General features: G+C 36.2%; 1 protein-coding gene across 2 annotated transcripts in view; it reads right to left on the bottom strand.

Annotated features, from left to right (window-relative positions):
* Window positions 1-19,990, bottom strand: part of sorcs2 (sortilin-related VPS10 domain containing receptor 2) — a 262,530-nt gene that overhangs the window by 106,458 nt on the left and 136,082 nt on the right. For both annotated transcript variants that reach the window (XM_066720074.1, XM_066720075.1), the window contains exon 3: window positions 17,362-17,461. In XM_066720074.1, the coding sequence (XP_066576171.1) occupies window positions 17,362-17,461 (100 nt within the window). The remainder of the gene's footprint in view (window positions 1-17,361; window positions 17,462-19,990) is intronic.

Here is a 19,990-nt window from a genome sequence, read left to right as displayed (position 1 = left end):
TTACAGCCTCAAGTCTTATTGAGTATGATGCTACAAGCTTGGCACACCTATTTTTGGGCAGTTTCTGCCATTCTACTTTGCAGGACCTCTCAAGCTCCATCAGGTTGGATGGGGAGCGTCGGTGCACAGCCATTTTCAGATCTCTCCAGAGATGTTCAAATTGGGTTCAAGTCTGGGCTCTGGCTGGGCCACTCAAGGACATTCACAGAGTTGTCCTGTAGCCACTCCTTTATCTTCTTGGCTGTGTGCTTAGGGTCGTTGTCCTGTTGGAAGATGAACCTTCGTCCCAGTCTGAGGTCCAGAGCGCTCTGGAGCAGGTTTTCATCAAGGATGTCTCTGTACATTGCTGCATTCATCTTTCCCTCGATTCCGACTAGTCTCCCAGTTCCTGCCGCTGAAAAACATCCCCACAGCATGATGCTGCCACCACCATGCTTCACTGTAGGGATGGTATTGGCCAGGTGATGAGCGATGCCTGGTTTCCTCCAGACATGACGCTTGCCATTCAGGCCAAAGAGTTCAATCTTTGTTTCATCAGACCAATTTTGTTTCTCATGGTCTGAGAGTCCTTCAGGTGCCTTTTGGCAAACTCCAGGTGGGCTGTCATGTGCCTTTTACTGAGGAGTGGCTTCTGTCTGGCCACTCTACCATACAGGCCTGAATGGTGGAGTGCTGCAGAGATGGTTGTTCTTCTCTCTCCACAGAGACATGCTGGAGCTCTGTCAGAGTGACCATTGGGTTCTTGGTCACCTCCCCCGATCGCTCAGTTTGGCCGGGTGGCCAGCTCTAGGAAGAGTCCTGGTGGTTCCAAACTTCTTCCATTTACGGATGACAGAGGCCACTGTGCTCATTTGGACCTTCAATGCTGCAGAATTTTTTCTGTACCCTTCCCCAGATCTCTGCCTTGATACAATCCTGTCTCGGCGGTCTAAAGACAAATCCTTGGACTTCATGTCTTGGTTTGTGCTCTGACATGCACTGTTAACTGTGGGACCTTATATAGACAGGTGTGAGCCTTTCCAAATCATTTCATTTGGTGAACTTTACCCTTAACAGCTAGTAGAGATTTCAAAAAACAAACAAAGAAAGACAATAGTTATGTATTAAAATCTAAAAAGGATGTGGTGGTCTAAGATGTTTTTCCAGTTTATGTAATTTACTATTTGAATATGTAATTTAATTTACCACCTCCACTTGTTTAATATAAATTAATTCAAAGTCTTTGTGATTACTACTCAGTAAAATGTAGACTAATAGATTTTTTTTTACCTAGTCAACATGGACAAATAACAGACTCTTAGCACAGTGTTAATGTGTGTAAGTGTGGTACATTGTGTGTGTGTTTTGTAGCTCCTATTTTAATTTCAGGAAGGTAATTTGTTTGCAATCTTGCAGTCTCATGTAACCCAACTACCGTCACTTTTACTGTGTCAAGCCTGACCTCACAATAAACCCTTGTGGGGAAGTGTTACAGTCTAAGTGTACTTTTTGTGTGTGTGTTAAATTTTTCAGCACGTGAGTGTTGTACGTGTGAAAGCTGTTCATCACTTTTTCATGCCCTATTAATTATGAAAGCATCTTCCATTTATGTGGCCCAAATTTAGCATAAGCCTTAGAGCTCGGTGGTGGCAAGTACCACACTATTGACAAGGTAGGCCAACAACTTGTACTGCAGCACTCGGACACTAAATTAAATACTCATCCATGTTTAATCAGATGTCCTAAATTCCCATTCACTTCACATGTGGCATTCTAACAAGACATAACACATAAGAGACTTATGGTCTATTACCAGTACTATGTCCTTTTTTTGTGCAACATTGGTATTGTATCTTTAATTGAGGACCAAAAAAATATTAACTGTGTTATTAGAATTTTCCATGTAAAGTATGATATAATATTCCCAATGAACTGACTGAAAGATTGAATTTATCTCATTAAATATATTTGTAAATCTGGGCTAATCCAGTGCAGATATTTGCCAAATTCTGTTTCAAACAAGGACTTAAATGAAAGGAACATTCACATCTTGATAAATAGTGTAAAACCTCTAACTGTTATACAACTAACTTGAGATACATGATACAATCCTTGATAATTACCCTTCACCCAAAAGCTTTCAACGAGTGAAAATGCAGTCCCATGAACTCTACATTTGTTTTTATGTGAGCAACAAATTATCAATCTAGGCAGCCATCTGTCAACATGTTAAAATATAATAAATTATTTAAAAGTATGCTTATTTAAAATGAAGCCAGTTCAATGTGTCTGTATAATACCATGTAGTGCTGTTCAGATTTTCACTCAGCATGGACTCACTCCAGGATGTGTGTCTGTTTAGGTACAAACGAATGAACCCCACTGGGAAAGGCAATGTGGATGCCTGGTATAGGTATAGTGGTTCCTAACTGGAGCTGGTTCCCTTCAGATCTGACTGACTTCATAAATGTCGTCAAGTTCAAAAGTGCACAAGCGACTGTTATCAGTTTAACTGCTTCACAGTCCAGTAAAGTGGAAGAACACCTTGTATATTGTATATACTAGTTCTAATATTTCTATATATAGTTCATCTGAAATCAAAGAACCTCTTCCCACAAAATAAATAAATAACATTGTGACGCATAACATTTTTCCATGGCTCAGTGCAGCAGAAAAGCAAATCTGGTTAGCATCAAGCAAAAGTTTTCAGTTAAGTTTAATTAAGGAATGAGAAATGCTCAATCCAAATCTGTGCAACAGGAACAGTGTTATACTACAATATAACTCCAATCCCAATTAGACTACAAGAGAGAATGCTTGTGATCCACCTTCGACGTGAAATGCTGTTTTTCCTCTCATTACAGTATAATAAAAAGTTTTTGGGGGGACAAAGGAAGAAATATAGATTTTAATATAACGTAATACTACTTCTCTCAAAGCCAGTACATTTATGATTAATTAACTTCCTCTTTAAGCAATATAAACTAAGTAGTAAACAAGTATTATTTATGACGTTGCTTTTTTAATTCTTGCACATAATGCCTAGCAAACCCCACCAATTTGGAGTTCTCCACATAGTGACCATTGAAGTGATGTAGCAGAGAGAAACACTACCGAGACCAATAACAGAAGAGTAACAGGAGCAAATCTGGGTACATTTCAATCAAAAAAGCTGACAAATCTATATATGAAAAATGTAAAAAGGTAACAATGCAGCATTTTAGACGAGTACGTTTCTTTGGGTTGAGAAAGAAATGAGCCATTAAAAACAACAACAATGCTTTCTTTGTGAATTGAAAAAGAAAACAGTTCTGGTACAGATCAATATACTCTTGTTTATTACAGCCAAAAGAACAAAGTTCATTGAATTTACTTAATTGGTTTATTGATTTGTTTTAAATCTACATAAATCAATGAAAAATCAGCTTTTTCAGCTTAGCCCATTGATTTGAGGTTATAATAAAGTGTGCCATTCCTCTCATCTCCCCTGCAAAGGTTTGCTACTTGAGCTTTATATATGTCCGATTTATCTATGTAGCTACACAATTGCAAACCTATGGGGATGACATTTTATAGTAACTGGATTTTTTTTTAACATAGTAATTTCAATCCGATTAAACTAAAATATATTCTGATTCTTATTACTCAGCGTTAAACAAAAACAAATGAGCCACCAGAATTAATTTCAGATTAAAATAACTCTTTATCCCAAACCCCTCTCTCATTCTTCCTGAAATACTCTGTATGCCTTTATACCATATTGGGCCTATGTTTGATAGGCTTCAGAAGATGTGTATATTCAATATCTAATTATTAATAATTTGATGTATCTGTTCCAAAATCCCAAACTCCATGCAAGGTGTCTGACTGAGATTGTGTCCATATTCTGTAAAATGAAATGTATGATTTGACTTCATATTGGAGAGGTTTGAGGTTCTGTATTTATTTAATGCAGAGCAATAGAGAATACTTGGGACTCTCTCGAGACCTTGTGTTGAAACCACTGAACTAAATTGAAACAGAAGCACCGGTGGCAGTTGAACATTTCCACACAGCGGCAATAATCAAAGTCAAAAGTTCATTGTCAAAGGCACAGGCCTGTTGCTCAACACTAGGCCTGCCAAGTTATTTCTTCCCTGCCATGGATTCTTCCCTGCCGAAAGCTAAGCTGACGACTTTCTAACAGGGCTCTTCCTACCAACACAATGACTACAGTGTAAAGTACTTGGGACAGACTGAAGAAAAGGCTTTGAAATGGGAGGAAACACTTCTACAGCTAACAGGAGGAGCTGTGCAAGCCACTCTTCCAGGCCACTGCCCTGTCTGAATGAAACTCTGAGTGTTATTGTAACAGCCAAGACTTAAACCTTCTTACCAAAGGTTAAGGCTCACGCCTGGTTTGCCTAAATGAAAGTTAATAAGCTGTAATATGAAAGCATCTCAATTTGAACACTACAGTAGGCCACTATAAGATGTTTCCTTTCAGTTGAACCTATTCACGTGAATAAACCAAAAAATAATTCAATGAATAAACAATGCTTTTTGGTAACACTTGTGTCATGCCCTCTACGAAGCCTTTATAACATCACAATCATTGCATAACAGTACTTAACCACAATCCTAAAGCCACAAACAAGGAAAGATGCCTCAAGTAACATATGTTACATGTCTCCCTGAGGTTTTATGATCATCATACATAAATGAGACTTTGGCATTTTATCAAACAAAATGTATTCTACAAAAAAAAAGCAACTATTTTCTTCTTTTTTGTAAAACATAATAAATGGTTTAAAACATTCCTGTAGTCTGGGCACCATTCAAAGGAATCAAAATGCTGCCTGAAAACAGAAGGAACGTGAAAATAAAATGCATGACAGTCCTGAAGCCTTGCTGTGATAGTGAAATGTTTTAAGACTAAAAACAAGCAAAAATATACATCAAAAGGAACGTAAGGTTCATTGTGGGATTTTGGCAATGCTGAAATACGCTGCTTCCTGAGGTGGAGAGGAAGGAGGAGAGCTGGGGAGTAGAGTGTGCACGTGACAGGACCAGACAGGACCACACAGATTGATGGATTGTTTGCTGTTTATTGTGTTTTATATATTTGTTGTGTGTAGAGAGAGACCCGTTGTATGTTAACTTTAGGCTCGAGAGGATCTAGGTGTTCTGCTGCTGTTTTTGTTTGGTTATTTGGAGTATCAGGGCACTACATATAATAAAATCCTCACTTTGTTGCCCCGCCTGAGACCCCCAACACTGTGGTCAAGCCCCCACAGAGTCACTATAAATATATATCTATCCGAAACATATAATTCTCTATTTCCCCTCTTTTTAGAAAATGGAACGACTTTAATAAATACTCTTCCAGCAGGTGGACATCTATCTTCCACTTCCTCCCCCAAAGTGTCAACCCCTCTGCTGGCTATATGTCATGAACTTCGTCAATCCACTTTCAAAAACACTCCTGGCCTTCGCAGCACAGAATGCTTCAGGAACAGCAGATAATTCACTCTCTAATGCAGTCAGACAGCAATCTGCTTTAACATCATGATGCTAACATAAGGTTGGATGGCTCCCATATGATTCCAGGGAAGCATCTTCCGGCTGAATGGCAGAGAGCTGATACTGGCCAGGGCACAGGCACTGAGAGTGCAGAGGAAGAGACAGAGAGGAGGCGTCATCTGATTAATATGCACAGACACTTTTTATGTCCCAAGCGGTCCTGCTTAGTTTTGCAAATCACTCTAAAAACGTTTTTTTTTTTTTTGCCCCTGTAAGACTCATAACTTCATATGACTCGAGGGATATTGAAATTAAAATGCAGAAAAGTATGACCTGTATGGAGATTCAAATCTCATTCACTGATCAAGAGGAATTTTACTTGCTGACCTCAGTGTATAGAACACCATCTGGGACAAAAGTAAAGACCTTTACTTTTTCTGCTTTCCTGCATAAAAATATAATTCCCACAAAAAGCTTTACAATTAAAAATGTAGTGTAACTTAGCATTATAGTACACATTTCCATAAATTACATATTTTTCTCACATATACTGATCATATAATCAATCTGATTATAAAACAAACGCTTATCTTAAATCCACATACACTGGATACATTGTGAAAATATGTTAAGCTTCATTATGCTAATCATCACACTCACAAATTCACCAATCAAAACGTTTCGCTTCAGTATGACAACCATTTGTTACAAATTATATACTGTTAGGGATTTTAATTAATTTGTAGTCACCCGAGCCAGTCCAGATCTATTCTCTGCAGGTGAACACGTTTTAGATGTCTGTGACCCTCATTGTTGGGTTATCTAGGGTTGTCACACAGGGGTTAGGATAAGAAGATTATTAACCAATTAGTTATTTCACGCAGGCAATTCTTTAAACACAATCCATCCTGATGACAAAACCATAATCGCGAAAGGCAATCTTCATTAAAAATAATATTAAAATAAAAGGTAAGGTTATTACAGTACAATATTAAAAATCAGCAAACACCCACACTGAAATACATTTTTAGAGCTTTTTTTAAAGGAGAAATGTTCAGTTTGTGTTTGAGTACAATTTGCTGTAGCTATATGAACTCTACAAGCAGCAAATGTGGTCTGAGTCAATCTTGGCATTAAACCAGAAACAAGTATAAAACTAATAATCCAATTCTAAACAGTAATCACAAACAAAAATAACAGCCCGATGAATGAGAGACATCCTTTTCGTATGTTGTTGCTCTTTTAGACCTGATTAAGAAAGCTTTCTTTAGAAAAATCTCCTGAGCTCCTGCAGGTGGAATTAATATATTTCAATGATGTGCAAGGAATAAAACTAAGTGGTTTGTTTTAATAACGTGAATGAGAATTCTGCTTTCCTTCACAGAGTACTCCCACTACCCCGCAGACACTACAATTAGCCCTGAGGAGGAAGCATCGAGGGGAAAGGAGATCTGTCTGCATTCACGGACTGGAAAATAAATCTTAGTATGATACTGAGGCGGACATATGACCGCAAATTACACCAAAGCTAATACATACATAACACAAGACATAAGTAAATCACTTATAGCATTTGAGCTTCAAAAATGTAATTGTATAGATTTGCTGGAAAAGACTAATCATTTTTCTTCAGATCAAATGCATCACTTGAATTCTTCCCTTATGCAGGATGTGAAATAAGTGCTTATTTAGATGGGGGTATATCGGTCTATTGCTGACCTGTGTTTTCAAGAATAATATAATCTGACTCACCTACCTTTTAAACATCTAATTTTGAAGCCTCGACAAGTCGTAAGAAAATGTGGCTCATTACAACTTGTTATATATGACTAGGACTAGTACCACTTGTAGTTTGAGTAAAGCTTCTTTATCAATTTGCAGCTACAACACTAATGTGCCTTGTGATAATGCACTGAAAGTTTAATCTCACCTGCCTAATACTGATATCCACCCAAGTACTGTGCAATTGGAGGGTAATGCAGATATCAGCTTTCCCTTGGCACATACGCCTTAGACAATTCATTACTGATCGCAGGAGATTTTAATAATCTATCTTTATCACCATATATGCAGCCATTGAGAGTGAGTTGGTCCTGTTTTACCCTGTGAAGTCCTGTCTTACTGTAGTCAGGAAAGATAAGACATCTCTTGCATCACAGTTTGGAGAAAAGCGTCCTTCAGCTTCCAGTGACATTCGGTAGACAGCAGCCTTGAGCATGCACGCCCTTGCACTAATGCAAAATGACATCTTGAAAGTGACTGCATTAGGCTTATGAATTTAAAACTTTCTCAGAAAAATGACAGGCACATTGTTTAAAGAGTGGAAGCAATACTTGGTGATGTGTAATGCTGTCTTTTTTAGAAACCCTCTATTTTTTTCTCCTTAGAAGAAAAAAAACAGCACTTTTATATAGGATTTATTTAGATACGACATTTTCAAAACCCACAGGATGTTTCTCCTCTTTCTAACCAATAGATTACTGAAGACATACTAAAGAGTTGTATTAATTGTGCAAAGATGCATTTCTCTGATTTGCCCTACACTTTATAATTGTTAGTGTGAATTAAGGATGAGAAAAGCACTGACAGAATTAACTTTAAGTTTCACATAACACACGCGTTTTGGATAGTAATTGTTGCTGGTGTATTGACTTTTGCACCCTCTTTGTGCACCAAACCCTGGCTACATGTGCCGCACTACGAAAATAAAGAAACAGGCAGTTGCATAAGGTTGAAAATAATTTGCATGAAGCCCATCATAGGCTTAGCTTAGCTATATCTCATCTTGAGTCTTTCTGTCAAGAAAGTGTGACATGTTGCACTCATCCAGCACACCCTGCCAACCCTCACAGACCTCCAACACAGACCTCTTCAGAAGAAGGGCTGGCGTCACCGACCTCACAATACTATTGATAAAGGCAATTTGGTACACATGTGCATTCTTCTCTGGTTAGTTTGTCATTAAGCTGACAGCCAAGACTCACTCCATCCAGCCCAAATCATTCTCGTCTGACAGGAGGCTCTCGAGAGGAATGTACAAGCTGACACATCTCTTTCAATGCAACTTCCAACAACTTAATGTCACAAGAGACCGATACACAATCTGAACAGACAACTTGAATTTGAAAATTGTTTTCTCAGCTTTGACTGTCCCTGGGATTTATGACTGTCAACAGAAGGCTTGCACAGGAATCAACATGTGGGAGCAGCATATGGATAGTAAAGTATCAGGAAATGGTTCAATAGAACTGCACTTCCCACTGTATGTCACCAGATATTTTATGTTAAAATGATAATGCAAAGAAATGAATAGTGGCAGAGATGAACTACCCATATTGTGCAGTTGCTTATAAACATTGACATGCAAGAAATTCCCTTGAGATGGTTTACTTCTTGTAATAGAGAGGGTGACAGATAGTTAACACATACAGGTGTCAGAAGATACAATTCCTGAGGAATAATACTTGTTTTAGACAAGTGAACTATAATTTGGATTATTCTAAGAGCTCCCCCTGAGGTTGTATATAGAGAACCTGGGTAATGGTTACATACATGCTTTAACATAACTGTTTAATATAAAGTGTGTGTATGTATATATATATATATATATATATATATATATATATATGTGTGTGTGTGTGTGTGTGTGTGTGTGTGTTTACATTTATATTCAGTTGTTGTCTGTGGCAAATACGGGGGGGAGATCAATTTTTCTCAGCTCTGGATTTCTCTCTTTTTCTTTGTGTCAAACACCAACTGAAAAATATAACCTAAACAACAGAGAGACACAGCTCCAGAGACTATATAGATCAGACAATTAGCATCAGCCTGCCTGCTCTGAGGTAAGTAAATGATGCAGTCACTGAATCTGGCAGAGCAGTATTGATCTAGATGCCATTGTTGTCTGGGTTCAAAACTAATGAGTAGGAATAAAGCCTTACACTTAATCTGCAGCTGCAGTTTTGTTCACTGTTTTGTATATGTCCACATTAACATTAAGGTAATGAAGAGTTTGAAACATAATCCCCTTCCTACAGGAATACCGATAACACTTGATAAAGCAAGGCAATCGTACTTAAAGGTACAGCAACTGCAAACACCACCATGCTAGCCTTTTCAGATGTAATCACTGTGCCTTTTTGACACTTGATTTTTAATGCCCAAGACATTCCATAAATAATTCTCAGCCTATGAAACAAATATGGGTTCTTCTGTAAAGCAGTCAACACACTAAGGGTAGTACGCATAGGTTGGGCCAGGGTTTGATTGCTGGTGGCGACTGCAAGCGCCCTCCTGCGATACTATATGTATGTATGTTAGGCTACACTTGCTTGGCTGACCTATTCTATGGACAGCCTCTGGGGACAAGTGAGAAACTTGGAGCTCTGCCCTGTTTCAGGATGTTGTCTCATTATATCCTTCAGTTAATTGATTGTAAAACCTGTGTTTAAACTATTTGTAAATAGTCGGAAACCTGAATTTGTTTGTTGTTTAAAGCTTTAACCACTTTTACTCGGGCAATTCTTCTAAGAATAAGAATAATGCCAGAACATAGCTACATACATATGCACACACATATTGAATCTTAGAATAAGATCAAATTTACAGATAGCTCAATAAAATAAATCACTTCTTTATCTTGCATTTATCCTGGCTTTCACAGGAGATTTTTTTTCTTCTTCATTTTTCAATCAACTATTTTCTTCCTCTGTTTAAAAGAATGCTGTTTCAGCTTCACTCTGTGCTATACTGATGAAATGGATTGGATATGGGGTGCTAGGTCATCGGCAGGCAACTCCAGCTGAACTTTTGTCAAGATCAATTTATTTCACTTAGAGTTGCTGTTTTTCTTCTAGGCAATAATGGGTGAGAATGAGAAAAATGGAAACATATTGCTTACTATGTGCTTTATTATTGTTCCTCACAATGACTGATTTCTTTATGGGGATTAAAGACCCCACAGATTACAGATAAAACAAAAAGCATTGCACAGAAATGTGTTGCAAAATAATGGTGATTCAAATTAAAAACTTTGTATTTGATTCCATTAAATGACCTAATCAGAGCTACCATAACTTCCTTGTTTGCTTTTTTGTCTGTGAAAATCTATTTGTGAAAAATAAAATATGCTGCATTTGGTTCAAGGACAAAGGGAAACTGAATAACAATATATTGCAGTTCAAAATTACACATTCCTTCATTGCATTAATATTTTTAAAATAACAGTGTTTTCTTCAATACACATTCACACTGCAGCATTGCTGGACAGTATAGTATTATTATTAAAGGAACAAATATGGTAAGTAATACATATTGAACATTTGCAGAATGTTGTGTATAGTGATCCCAGGATGCTGTGTGCAGGAAGAATGGGATGTCCTCTATAAAACCAGATGAGAAAAAAAAAAAACTCTTATGGGAATATTTCATTACAAAATTAAATGAACACAGAAATGTGATCTCAGATCTTCTAATCAAAAAAGAACAATAACAACCAGAAATACATGAATGTAACTGAACACGATACAGCTCTAACTAAAAATAAAATATTTTATTTGGATCTGTATTTTAAGAAACAGATGTGATGGCTGTAATTGATTTTCATTTTGCACTGTGAACTCCTACATAGTCGACACCATATTCACCACCACCAGTACCAATATTCCATTATAGCCCCAGACTTAAATGGAATGAAAGAGCAGTCTTAATTTGCAACTTGTCATTAAACATCAATGTCCATTTACACCTCAACTTGGCAAGTGTTGTTTATTTATCATGGCACCTGCGTTACAAACAACCAAGCATTTGGACAACGAAGCTTTAAGTCCCCAAGCTTACTTTTTTCATGTGAAGTGTACCACAGTAATAGATGACATCTACCCCAAGGACTGAGGCACAATCAGTTAGTTCCTAGTTACAATTTAATATCAAAACAAATTTGTAGTAGAAGTAATCTGTCCAAAGAGACATCAAAACTAGGTCAGCATGTACAATGTAGTTGGCTTGGAAGCGGGGGCTTAATTTGCAATTCTGCACACCCACAAAAAGCAAATATCAACAGACCCCAGCACAGCACTCTGCACAACAGCTTGTGTCTGCCTTGTTCACAACAGCACAGCAATTCATCTGTGGTCCTTGACAACTCTGGGAGCCCTTTGCTCTAACAAGACACCAATTCTTGTCCTGTTCAATATCCTTGAAGGCACTGGCAGTGAATAGGAGAGTAGGGACAGAGTGACAAAGCACTTTTTTTTTTTTTTTTTTTTTTAGTTCTCTCTTTTCTGCAGACCAGGAAATGGCCCGATCTCAGAAGTGTATAAAAAAGAATCAAACCAAAAGTGAGGATTGCTAAGGAAAGGAAATTAGGGTGGGTGGGGGTGATGAAAGATCCTGTGTCTCTTTTACTAGAAAGAGGAAAAAGGAGATATTTTTAAACAGTTCAGCAAGTGTCTCAAATTGAAAATGTGAAGCATTTTTGTCTCTGAAAATAGAAAGTCACATTTATTACCTGTCACAGTAAACTGGCTGTAGACAAAGACCAGCATTGCTTCATGAAATTGTATATAAAGGGATTGCTGATACACATCACAGTTTCCAACAAGGCTTCAAACATTAGTATAAAATAGAAAATTAAATAATGAAGAATCTTGTATTTCATAGCCTACCTTGTGTTAACAATACCTCACATTTATCAAGAAAAAACACACTAAATATTGCTCAGCTGTTTTATGGGATTTTGTATGAGTAAAAATACAAAAAGATTAAAGATTAATTTAAATGACATTCACATTACCACTTGTAGGTTGTCTAAAATTTGGTATAGTCAGTTATATAAACTAATCTATAGTCCAGGATTAAATACAAATACATTTATAAATTATTGTATTATTCTGTATTAAAACAAGTGTACACAGGTTTATTGATACTGTGTTATATAAAACTTAACCCTAACCCTTCAACCTAAGACATATGTTTTTGCTGATATGGATCTTGATACTTCAAGACTGTAATTCATGTGCAAATGGTAGATACTATTAATCTAAATACAACTTGAATTTGCACTGCATTGCTTATATTATTTCTGTATTAGCATCAATTACCAGCAAAATGTACTGGAGTTCATATATAACTGAAACGTTCAAAGCTGTTATGAATTTCCTACAAACAAACTCACAGCTGTGTAAGCATCTGGAAAAACAGTAAGAAAAGTTTCCAAGACAGGGATGAGTTCGGTTGTGTAATGTATTGATTCCACACAGCATTTTCTGAGGTCCAGGTACATTTTAAAGAGACAGAAGGGTTCCAGTAAATGTCTGAATGTATCTGGCAGTGAGAAGGAGCTTGGGAGCACACACAGTTACACAAAGGGACACCTTGCTCAGCTCTACCCAATTAATTTCCAACAGTGTCTGGGACACAATCAAGACCAGAGTTGGAAACAATTCAATTTTGTTCATGGTTCACAAAATATTATTTGTCCACATAGGAGACAATCTAAACAAGAGCAGTAGCTCTGCAGGGCCGCAATCAGCCTCAGTGTGAGAAACCGGAGGGATATTATCCTTGGAGTTATTAATCCTCAGCCTCAATTTGTCAGCAAGGAAGAATACCAAGACCAATTAGGATCCCAGTAATATTTGATTTTTGGTAGAAACTGTAATGAAATAACCAGTGAGAGAAGCAAAAATCTAAACTCTCTTTTATGGTGAATCCCACTTATCAGCACATGTAGCAATTGATTCCTTGCCAATCAAAAAACATAAATTACCAAGCAGTAGCTAATAAAAGAAGAAGATGTTTCAGCAAATGGCTCATCTTATTGGAGCTTAAAGGGATTGTTTAGATATAATATTATTAAACTCATATTTAGTAATTTGCTTTTTTGTGTGTGAATAAGAAGACCAAGTGATAGCTGTTCTCTCAGTGACCAAACAGCCTTAAAACCCATTCAGTTCAAACATATTTGCATCCATTGAACATAACTTTTAAATGTAATAGATAGAAGCATAATTTCTCCCAACAAAAACTACCATGTGTTTTATCTGTTGCATGTCTTTTCCTATTTGAAGATAAAACACAAAACACTTAATTATTTTTTATGTGGGCATTTCAATGGATACCCACATGGTTTCACATTCAGTTTAAAACAGTATTACTCACCTTCAAGAACCCTCAAGCCCAAATAACCACTAGCAGACACTCAACTGTGTATTTGGATCTCCTTGTGTCCCAAATTCAGTTTATTCAGAGCAGCTCAATCTTCTCACAAACAGATAAAAAACCTCTGCCTGTAAAGCAGAACTTCAGCATCCAGATTCACAATATTAAAGAAGCAGAAATTCTTGATGTCTTACTGAGGCTAATTTAAGACCCACTTTAAATGTAATGGACTTTGATTCACATGGAAAAACACTGTGCTATGGGTTAAAAGTGATTTATAGAGCCTGTCTCTTCCTAATGCCATTTTCTTTTTGTGAAGACAGGTGATCTTCAGGTCTTAAAAGACAGGATGAAAGGAAAATAGGATACAAAAAGCCAGTATAGCACCACAAAAATGCAACTCTGTAGGTGATATATTCACATTTTGTGTTTATTGGCTAATCTAAATAATTTACATATTGTTTTTTTTGTGTGTTTTTTGTGTCAATCTGCATTTATTTGTATAGCTATTGTGTCTCAAGACACATGGTTTAAATGCAATCATCAGTGCAGATGTGATGTTTGTAAGCTGGCGTGATCAGTGGGTATGCAGGTTACTCAATGGATACTTTGCATATTTAAAAAATACAATTAAAGCGCTACAGAATAGTAATAGAAAATAATTGAAATGAAAGAGCATAATAGTCAAGTGATATACTCAGGGACATTGAGATGAAGGTAAACAACATGTTACTAATATGCCACAGATTTCCATTGTTTTTATTTTGGAGTCAACGAGAGGTACATTTCTGGTATTTATTTTCAATTTGACCTTTAAATGTTTTCATAACTTAAATATGTAATGCAGTCTTGCTGGGACATTTAAACTTGTATTTACATTAAAAGATGCATTCTGATATTTTATGTATTCATTCAAAAGTTAAAATGCTAATGTAAAGAAACAGAGCACTGTCTAGCTGCATAACCTGCTAACACAGAAGTGTACAATTTCTTAATTATATCTAAATACATTTTTCAAGGTTTTCTACTTTATTTTAAATTGGCATGGTTAGCCTACTGGTTATGCAAATGGAATAGCAGGCCACAAGATTACATACAAAATAAAAAATGTCTTTGCTGCGTTTTTTGTATTTTATCATCATACCATATAATAATAGCATGCACCAAATACCTTCATATTGCGACAATGTCAATTGTCAAATCAGTTATGCAGCTGCAGTATTTCCAAGACAAGTTAGATGGCTCTTTTGAGACTGCACAGAGAAAACTGATTTGGCACATTTTCATTGTGGCATTATGTTTTTGATTATGAAATTGTAGAGCATAACATTATTGCATAATGATTAAACACTTTCAGTTTTTATGTTGTTATCTAGATTTATCCTTTTCATGGAATTCAAAATACTAAATCCTATATTACTCAGTAAATTCCCAGTACATTGAAACAATTTATTAAAATCTAAAATACTGCTGATTACTATCTAATTGTTTATATTTTGTATTATTTATTTAATGAGCTAGAATCAATGGGAACTAATGATCAACATGAATTACCTTAAAAGACAGTTTGAGTATAATGATGAACATAAAATTATTATGGGACACCAATTATATTCATGTGGTCTGCATACATCTGTCATTCTTTCTTGCAATTTAATTTGTATTAAAGTCACTGTGAAATAGCATTCTATCCAAGATCCTCAATATAACTTATGTTCTTTCTTCTTAAAGAATTGTAATCAGATATTATGTCGAATTCACAGTTGAGGTTTCTGTTTACAACATTCCCTAGAAGAAATACTCTTAATTTATAGGCTGCCAAAGCATTAAAGCAAACACTGATGGGAGAATTCCACATGAATTACCATAGTGGCATAAGAAAAGGTTGCCATTAATGCTGTGCTTATTCAGTGATAATATGTAATTTGAAATTTGTCAGAGATGATAAAGTTTCCAAATCTGAAGCAATAGCCAAGTAATTTATTAGACGTTGGAATATGCTGTCCCATTTAAAGTGTTTTTTCAAAATGAATAATTGTAACAAAAAAACATTAAAAATAACACTTATATGGAAAATACAATCTGAAGGAGGCAATTTTGTGATTTTGTGATTCATCCTGAAGGGTCAACATTTTAATGCATTTTAATGATAAGCTATAGCTTATATCATTATCTTTACATAAATCCTATAATATATTTATATAGTTTACTTTGTCCAGTAGGATAATATGATGATACAATTTTACAAAGATACAAGGCGTGTTGCGATTATTCATTAGAATACTCCCTCCCTCCATTTCATTATACATTTTTTGCATTAAAAAAAACTTATAGAGCTAAGAATCAGCCTTCATTTGATCTGCAGTTGTCCTGTGCCACAAATAAATAATTATAAAATGTACTGCAGTAATAGTGAATTTAGTAGAAATGTATTGACACTAGGAAACAAGATACTAGAAGTTTTTAAGACGGGTATAATTCATAACATCCGTTACATGTTAGAACAACTAGGAAGTAAAACAAAAAAATAATAATCTGATGATTATAAAAAATAGGAAATAATTACCAATGCATACAAGAGGATGCATTTCCTCATGCTCTATATATATTTTTTTATCACAATCCATTTTTTTTTTTTTTTCAATGAAGGTCAATGAAAGGGCAAACCAGTTCGTACATTTTTAATTTTTGGATCTTTAAGTCATCTTGATTAATTATGAATGCGTCAATACTGTCATTATCACTTTCCGTTAGTGAGCAGATATCGTGGTCTGAGATCAATGACCTTTGATTCACAGGCAAAACGTGCATTTACCTTCTAATATTAGAATAGACTGGCGATCTGAATCGTGACTCAGGAAAAGCTGTGAACTGCATCACTGTCTAGACAATATGACTCAGTGGTGGTATCTTGGGGAAGGCTAGGAGACACGGTCACATGGCTTGGTATCTTGCCACAGACATGTTCTTAAGGGCATCTATTGCACTCGAGTAATTTAATTAACATGCTTTTCTTGATATGTTGGTCAATCATGCCTCATGCCAAACCTTTTGACCACAAAAAGGAATGTGCCCCAATCTCCTATTTCAGTATTATTATTGTGTGTATATATATATATATATGCCACACTTCTGTTTTTTAATCATTAAAATCATTGCTTATTTGCAGCTGAAAATGTATTCCAAGTTTGACACTGTGAAGCTTGACAAAGCCAGATACCTTAAAAAGAAATAAGGAAATGCAATCTTATGATGGAGCCCTTTCATCTCTCTAACAGTCCCCATAGGGAAATTATCCACTGATTCCCAGACAATTAGTGACTGTCAATCGCAAATCCTGATTATCCCACAGACATGTCTGGAAATTAACATTCTGTGGATACTTTTCTTAGTCCCTTCTTTTTCAGCTGACAGCTCCTACTTCTTCACAGATATCCAGGAACTGCCTAACCCAAGATATTTTGGGCTGGGATTCAATGCACTACCACCTTATTAAGTTTCACCATTCCTTTAGGTAACCCAGTCCTACCCCCTCTATATGACACACAGAGTAAACAGGTTTTAAATTAACATTTTTTTTTTTTTTACCTGTATGTGACATATACTGTAAATTAAAATAACTGTAGTTAACTATACTTTCAGAACTGATAGCCACAGAAGCAGCACAATAACAGAATCTCTGAAAAAGGGCTGGAAAAGACGTTCTTGAGTCATTCCTACCTTTTTCTTGTTGGTCGGACAGATGTAAAAGTTGGTGACAACTATTGTGGTGCCAGGCAGGATGTTCAGCTTGGTGTAGGTGGTCCCATAATCACTTGACCTAAAAGACACAGTCAGGTGTAAAGCCAAGTTTCAGTATCAATTCTAAGAAGGTGAAAATACCTAGATGAAACACAATGGGAAGACATTTTGAAAAAGACTAAGTTAAAATATAGATACAAAAATATAAGCATATGGGATTTGTTCTCCACTTGGACCCAACTGATTGGGCTATACATTATATTATGTTTGCATAAAGATATACAGAACATTTGTCTTCACAAGCCCTGTAGTGACCAGGTCAGACAGAGTGAGAGATAGTGTGTACATCAATTGACCAGCAGCCCCTGCCTTTAATTTGGCCAAATTATATTATCTGAACCAGAGGATGCCTACAGCAGCAGCAAATTATATGAATGCAGCACTAACAGTCACAGTTGAGGAACAGCTTTTCCTGCAGCCAAGATTATAGTTGGCACAAAAAGCTGTTTTTCAACATCCACTGGACAGAAATCCATTTAGTATCCAACACTCCAATTCACTGAGCATTACGAGTCCACAGGAGGTCAAGACTGCTATGAATAAAGCAGCACTTTAAAAAACAGGATTATTTTGGAGAGTGCCTGCTACACCCACTTACACTAACCTTCCAAATATTACACAAATTGTATTAGCTCTCCTTTAACTAATAGCATAGGTGAATGAAGCAGACAGCATTTCTAATTTGTCTGGATAGTTTGAATGAGTTAAAGATACAGGGTCTTGAGAAACATAATTTTTTATAAGGAGACGCAGCAATAATTTGGACGCAACAAGTTAACTGCCTCTGCCCTCATTTATGAAACGGGTTGTTTCCTACTCCTTGGAAATTAAACATATGGATAAAAGGGGAATCCTGTCCTATTCAATTTACACAGAATTCCATTGGAAACAGAGAGACATGCCTCCCAAGGGTATACTGTCCACTGTTATCACAGTGGCCAAAATGACAAATTGCAGCTGAAGTGTCTGTGCATAAAGAGGTTATTTAACAACAAACCTCTTCAGTTAGTCAAGGTTTGTGCACTTGAATCTAAAACAAGTGCAAAGGCAAGATGGTACATGAAAAAAATTGGAAAACCTTAATTCATTTTAAGTATTTTTAAGATGGCTGGAAGAAATTTCAATTTTACTTGAAAAACTATCATTTTGTATTGAACGTTAGGAATTAAATTAGAGGCTAATTGAATTGCAAATGTGTGATCACAGTATAACCCAGATGTTGCACCAAAAGTGACTTAATTACCACCAATTCAGTCAACCTCAAGGCTCAATAATAATAGGGTAAACCACTCCCTGTGAGAGCAGGACAAATTGAACTCCGTGGTTGCTAAACAAGAATGCACTCTATCACTTTGGAAAGCTTTGCTATTATTCTGTACAGCTTTTGAGCTGATCTCTCAGAGGATTACTGCATTAGGAAAAAGGGTCACGAAACCGAGAACCAGTAATCAAAATGCAAAAATCAATTAATCAATTAATCTGCCAATCAACCAAGCTTCAGTAAAACAAGGGCTGTTTGAGAATACGCAGAACTTTATATAGATGGAATATTTTTTTCTGAATATGTGTGATTCAGTAGCAGAATTAAGAAAAGAAAAAAAAAATTGGTTGACTGTAGGAATATCTATCAAAATTACTCTGTATGACAGGAGGATGTTCAGTGGAATACTGATTGTCACCAACTGAAATCAGTAAGATGAGGCCAGGTTGTTATGAGACCACCTAGGGGGGCAGTGAACAGACCTCATCACAGAAGGGATATGCTCAGCTTATACTGCAGAATTCAGTAGAACTTAACATATTTTCCAGGAACTGTCACTTAGTCCAGCAAAGACAGAATAACAGTACATCACTCGTGATACTATCAATGTATGGACAAATGCTTCAGCCTAATTTCAAGAACAACAGCAACAGCAATCTTGCAAAGCTTCTCAGAAATATTGTTAAAATGCTTATAGTCACATTTCCTGCAGGAAACCCACTCAGGATTGTGTGTTTCAGTTAATATTACGCTTCTCAGGTTGTGTATTGCATTTTCGTTATCTTAGTGAAATGTCTAGGGCTATTCTTTGTGACAACTTTAAACTTGCCTTGGGTAGGCCACATGATAAAGAATAATAATAATAATAATAATAATAATAATAATAATAATAATAATAATAATAATAATAATAATAAGAGCAGGATTTCAGCCTTTTCTCAAGCTGGCCAAAAAGGTATTTAGTCAACATGTTTTTGGTGGCATCTTCAGTACTTCCTCCTTTACTACTTACAGAAGTCACCCAGTAACAGGAGGAACTGTTGGATAATTATATTTAACTTGTATATTATATACTATACACCGATCAGCCATAACATTATGACCAGTGACAGGTGAAGTGAATGACACTGACAATCTTGTTATCATGGCACCTGTCAGTGGGTGGGATATATTAGGCAGCAAGTGAACATTTTGTCCTCAAAGTTGATGTGTTAGAAGCAGGAAAAATGGGCAAGTGTATGGATCTGAGCGACTTTGACAAGGGCCAAATTGTGATGGCTAGATGAC

The sequence above is a fragment of the Amia ocellicauda genome, chromosome 13 (genome assembly GCF_036373705.1).
Source record: "Amia ocellicauda isolate fAmiCal2 chromosome 13, fAmiCal2.hap1, whole genome shotgun sequence".
Lineage (NCBI taxonomy): Eukaryota > Metazoa > Chordata > Actinopteri > Amiiformes > Amiidae > Amia > Amia ocellicauda.
The sequence above is the reverse complement of the archived record's forward strand: the minus strand, read 5'-3'. Positions and strand labels throughout refer to the sequence as shown.